Source organism: Austrofundulus limnaeus, unplaced genomic scaffold (assembly GCF_001266775.1).
Source record: "Austrofundulus limnaeus strain Quisiro unplaced genomic scaffold, Austrofundulus_limnaeus-1.0 Scaffold188, whole genome shotgun sequence".
NCBI lineage: Eukaryota > Metazoa > Chordata > Actinopteri > Cyprinodontiformes > Rivulidae > Austrofundulus > Austrofundulus limnaeus.
In genome coordinates, this window is record NW_013952590.1 from 30107 (window position 1) to 36462 (window position 6356).

At 38.3% G+C, this 6356-nt stretch overlaps 1 protein-coding gene across 1 annotated transcript in view; it reads right to left on the bottom strand.

Annotated features, from left to right (window-relative positions):
* The window catches only part of shroom4 (shroom family member 4), a 138452-nt gene that overhangs the window by 8572 nt on the left and 123524 nt on the right, over positions 1–6356 (bottom strand). Inside the window, exon 6 of the mRNA XM_014018252.1 lies at positions 1312–1373. Coding sequence (XP_013873706.1) covers positions 1312–1373 — 62 coding nt within the window. The remainder of the gene's footprint in view (positions 1–1311; positions 1374–6356) is intronic.

A 6356-nucleotide genomic window follows, 5' to 3' on the forward strand; every position in this document is an offset into this window, starting at 1 on the left:
ATTAGTCGACTAATCGAAAAAATAATCGGTGATTAATCGATTATAAAAATAATCGTTTGTGGTAGCCCTAGCTAACCCTAATTTCATACGGACTGAAAAACATTTCTTTCGTGGCGTACCCTCTGGTGGGGAAACACTATTTTGAGGACACGCACTTGTAGGCATGTTTTTGGCAGTGGAGGATCAGCTCGTGCTATTTGGTCCCAGGAGACTGTTTTTAAATTAGCCAGAAGGACAGCTTCAAGGAGCAGCTCGTCTGGTTCTATTGAACATGTGAACATGTAACTGACGTCCACATCTTCTTTAAATCTCTGCAGTTAACAAGAAAAAAAAAGTTGTTCTTCCTCTGACTACTCATCCAACAACACAAGCCTTTCTTTACTACAACTACTGTTGTTGTTTATGCTTAGCTATGCACAACGTATTCTACATTGGGAAGGCAATGGGAGAAATTATGATGATTATGATTTATCCCCCACAACATAATATTTTACTTATATACAAATGAAAATATTGAAGCTTATTGTGGTAGTTAGTGGTGGGCACAGTCCCGCTAATCCGCTAATAGCAGAACTAGCTTCTCATTAGCAGATTAGCTTTGTTGCAAACTTTGAAAACTGCTAGCAGACCAATTAGGTTCCACTACTCTTAAGTCCACTATAAAATTCACAAATGTAAAACTTAGTTAATTTGGAGTAGTTTGACCCTCCTGCTGTCCTTGGGTCAAAACAAGGCTCAACCGACCTCCGTGTTAAGACTGAGGCTTCGACTGTCATTCTGACCCAAAGGGCAGCAGAAGGGTTGGGACAAATGATCTCATTTCAAAACCAAGAACAAAAAAGAAAGGCTAAAAATGTGATTTAAACAAACATTTTTACTTTGTAGGCTTAATGAAAGCCTTAAATAAAAATTACAGCTAATGTGGATAAATTACGGTAAATGTTTCCGTTTTGCTTTCCRTGCTCATCACACCGTGTCGTCTCGGGTCAAATATGAGTAGAAACCCTTTGCCAGGCCATGCGTGTCCTCCTACACGCTCGCATACATCAAACCACATGTCATTATGGTCACTTTTGGAACATGGATGGTTGCTCCGCGCACTTAGAGCTAATTAGAGTCCAATCACAGCCAGGCATGACCGAGTGGGGTTTCCTCCGGTGCACAATGAGCCGACCCCGCCCACGGCCTCTGGAGACTCACTCGTACCGAGGTGGAGAAAGTTAAGTGTGGTTCTGCTCAGTTAGAAAAAGCCGATAAGGAAACATTCATTTTTCATAGAAATAAATGTTGCTGCCAAAGGAGGAGGTTTACCTTTCAGTCAGACTGTACTTCCTGTTGAGCTTGGTGGTTTCCTGTTGCCGGGCGTGATACGCCTGTGAAGAGATTTGAAGTGGGTTAATAACCTTAAAGGAATGAAGGAAAGCTTCAATCAGCTGTAAAGTGCTGCTCAGCATGCGTTCCTGCTGAGGGGAAATGGCTGCTGCTCCACCCTGCAATGTTCTTTGGTGACTCACCTGGAGGCTTTCCACTGAATTTAGAGCATTTTCTGTTAAATGCAAATATGAGGTGCTTTGGTGAGCCACAGCTCTATTAAAAATAATAATTAGTGTTTTAACTTTTATTCTTATTATCAAGCTACAGATCAGATTAGATCATATGGTATTGTACAGAAAGTTTGAGCCACAGTTTCTTTATGTTTAGCTTTTTGTATAATATACTTTTGTGGTCTAAAACAATTGTTCTTCCGATTTTGTAAAGGTTGGGATTTTATAAGGTTTTTCTTAGCCTACTCATTTTCTGTTCTGCACTGGACCATTTTCAGGAAATGTTTTTAACCCATTTATCTTTGACCTATTGATCACTAAGAAATAAGAAGGCTCATAAACTCAAGGGATGAACATGTGTTGTGTGACACGTAACARACAAGAAACCATTTTATTTTGGCTCTTTGATACCAGCCGCTGATTTTTTTAGTTGAATCTATAGACTCCAAACAATAATACAGTTTGAAAGAAAGAAAAAAATTAAGGACAAAAACTTCTTTATCAGATACCCCCCAATTTATTAAAGGCATGACTTTCAGATACACAGTGAAGCCCCAATTTTCGCAGTGGTTACATTCTTAGATTACCCACGAATTGTGGAAAAATGTGAATATTGGATGTGGTCCAGAAAACTGCTGTATTTCTTTTATACGGAACTGAATTCACGTGAATGTTTATGTTACAAAATGAGGATATTATTAAAAATTTGGCTTAACAAAAAAGAAAGAAAAATAATGATCGTTACTGTACCATATTTACTGTATTTGCAGTATCCGCAATATTACGGAGATTATTGCAAACTACTAAAATCTGCAAAACACAGTCTGCAAATTGTGAACCACACATTTGCGGGCCTTCACTGTGTGTATTTTCAGATACTGTTGATCTGATGGAGAGTTTTTAAAGCCTGACTTGTCTTTAGTCCTCAGTTTGTCCACTTTCTTCATTTTTGAAAACTACACAGCACATTATACAAAGTCAAGTTTTCTGATAATACAGTAGGACCAGACAGAAAATGAGTGAAATAGTACCCAGTATTTAAAAAATTTATTTTAAAGACCTTCAAAAAGTCTACGGATGTATTAAATAATACAGCTTTTACAAATGACAAAGTTTGATTYCTTGAAAGCAAAAACTAAAGTAGGGCATGGCTCAAAACTTTTGCACAATATGTATAATGATCAGGAGAGAAATAAATCCATTGTGACATTTAATTCCATCTTTCAGCTTGAATTACAGTACATACATTGCAGACAATGAAACTAGGGGTGTACCAATTGTGTTTTTCCGGCCGATCACCAATCTTTAAAAAGTCCGAACTGCCAATTCTAATTTTGGCCGATACAGATTTTATTTATTTATTTTTAAATAACTGACACTGCTGGGTGTTATAAGGTCTCAATACACCTTCAATGCTCCAATTTTATCTGATTGAAAAACATTAAACAATACCCTGGACAACAGCCCTCTCTCAAAGCAGAGCAAATGAGGACAGCGGCTGATTTTCAGACCTTTGTGGAGGTACTGTAGATAAGATCAGAGGATAAGATCAGCATCTCACGTAAGTACCATTCGAGTCTTCCAAAATTAAGAAAATTGGGGCTGATATATTGGCTGGTTGATTTATCAGTGCACCCCTAAAATAAATTGGAACATTTTTCATAAGAAAAACTCAGTCASGACAAAGAACGTAAAAACTGATTCTATTTTAAGGCCTATTTTTAAATAAATTAGAAAGAATATAAAGAATGATTATTAGACACAACCTTAGACGACTCTACTTATTATATGGCTAAATAGAAGAATAAATAAATATAAAAAGCTGCTAAATATCTTTGGCTCAAGTGAATGAATGAACTTGTTGCACTTTCATTATTCCTTCCAAATAAAAGCCGACACCCACAGACACCAACAGAGGCTGTCTAAACACACCAGCAGGGTCCTCTCACACACACACACACACACACACACACACACACACAAAAGACTTGTTCTGTGCGCGATGCAAATCTCCACATCCAGGGGGCATTTATGTTGGCCTGATTGGATCAAAGTTTTACATATCTGGCCGTCACTTGCTGTCAGATGAACAGTGTCTCCATGAAATAGGAGCACTTTAGAGAAAATATCTCAAATGCTTGAATARATATGGCACTTAAAAAAAACAAGGTCTACTAACATTTTTAAAAACTTGTTCTTGGGCCATCAATGCTAAACTAACTAGAAAGTCCAGGCATTTTTAAGTTCTGAATGTTAGACTCTTACCTGTCATAGCTCTAAGAATGACCTCAGTTTGGAGAAAAAAAATTAAAATTCAACAGGGCTAAAGAGCTTACAGCCTAAACATTAATTTACTTTCCAAATATGGTGTTTCTATTACAAACAGGATTTTTTTTTTTTTGCATTTTCTTGTGATCTAAACATCCAACCATCTGCTTTTTCCTTTCCTCGTTGTGGGGGTTATTGGTGCCCATATCCATCAGCAAGCATTTAGCTAGAAGGGAGTCAAGAACCTGTTTGGTTTTACGATGCCCTCTATCAGCTGGCGACACCTGAGGACGCCCTGCCAATTTTTGGGTTTGCTGAGATTATTTTTTTAATTCTAYGTAAATTTCGTAAACTTCCACAAACTCCAAAAATGGTGGACAAGGTGGCCGCAGTTATTTTATGAGGCCAAATGAAGACACATAAGAAAGTATATTGAACWGGCTTAGACAGAGGAGGTGGGCAGCAATTTTACAGCTGCAGTAGCCGTTGTGTGAYGTTTTCACAATCTCTGGCCTCGGTCCATTTGTAACAGTTTTCACTTACGTAAATTTCGTAAGCTTGTGTAAACTTCGGAAGTGGCAGGTAAATGGGGTAGTGTTGAAATCCTCCTCTAAAATCCTACCTGAGACTGTCCATCAGACTTTGTGAAAGGGGCGGGATAGACCTTGGACAGGTCACAGGGACACAAAGAGACAAACGAGACACCCAGAAATGTCCCAGCCAGGATTCAATCCAGCAACCATCCTGCTGAGAGGCAAYGTCTCTATACCAACTGAGCCACTAATCTTAACAAACCAACAAACAAATTTCCATTAGGGTTGGGCATAATCGTATTGTGTGCAATTAATAGTCAGAAAAACTTTAATCGATTATTTTTTGGCACTTGACAATTAATACGATTTATGCCACCAGGCAGACTGACTGGAGATTTCTCCAGACAGTCTGCTCAGTGCTCCTCTCTAAAAGAAAAAAGTTCCATAATTTATTTATCTATCAACACAATTTAAAATTTGTAGCCTGAAGTCTGTAATTTTGACACAATTTGATTTTTACAAAGAGCAAATCTTTCCCACTAAATTGGTCATTTGACCAGGACATAAGGGTGACCAGAGACTCCAGGGAATTAATCATCAAATTAATCATTATCGACTAAATACCACAATTAATCGTGATTTCTTTTTGCCAATATTGCCCAACCCTAATTTCCATACAATTAAAACTCCAACTGAAATGCAGCCTTTTTGTCTAATTGTGCAACTTAAAGAAATTTCAACTAAAACATTTAGTAAAATCTGCTGCAAAGTTTGTCTTCAATGATTTAAAGGGACAATATCATGTGAAATCAACTTTTTTGAGTTTTATATCATGTTATAATGTTATACTCTCATAAAAAACATGCCCAAAGCCTTGCTCTGACTCATTTATTCATGTTTGAGAAATCCTGCAGCATTTTTAGGAAGCCATGCAGAGGAGCAAAATGACAGGTGGGGACCAGAAACGCCTTTGGGGTCCAGAAATGCCCCTGGGACGTGTTTTTAAGCCAAACTCCCTCATCACGGAGCACACCTCCCCATCCCCCACCCCACACACCCCGCCCATGACTCCTGCAGGCTCTCGGGTGAAAGTGAAACTTAAATTGTCTGCTGCTCTCAACACTACTTCTCAGTGAAGCTCTTTTCAGATACAAAATACCTTTGAGAAAATGTATTTTCAGATGCCAAGTAAACTGCATCATAGCGCAAGCGACCCCCCACCCCCCGCCCATGACTCCTGCAGGCTCTCGGGTGAAAGTGAAACTTAAATTGCCTGCTGCTCTCAACACTACTTCTCAGTGAAGCTCTTTTCAGATACAAAATACCTTTGAGGAAATGAATTTTCAGATGCCAAGTAAACTGCATCATAGCGCAAGCGACCCCCCCCCCACTGAAATGGGACGAGACAGAAGCAGAAGGTGGTTCTTAAAGAGACAGAGGCCAATTTCAAGGCATTTAGAAGAGGAAGTGATGAGGAGATAAGTTTATTTTCTATTTAAACATAAAAACAGCATTTTAATAACAACTAAAGGTGACACAGATACTTTATTATGGTATAGTATTTAAATGTATGCCTGAGAAACACAGAATATTGCCCCTTTAAGTTTTTGTTTATTGCAAATGGTACATAGTGTAAAAAATACACATTAATTTAAAGTTAACCATTAAAAAAAAACACTTCTTCAGCTGACCGAATATAAGCCACTAACATTGATGCATTTTTATATTTCTTGATGTCTAAAATAACCTGCTTTAAATTAACACACAACTTAACTAATAAGCATACATACCCTGTTTGATTTAAAATATTTTGTGTTAACATGCAGTGTTTCCCCTACCTACCCCACCGCCCCCCGCCAACGAGACAGCCTGTCCCTCTAAGAATTTCACAGCATGTAGTCATTTTTATTTAAATAAGGCCAGATCAAGTCGAGAGCTATTTTTTTTGCGACCCTCCATATCCACCTCTCACCAAACTTGGGGAAAAAGACGGCGCAGAGCGAGGCTGAGC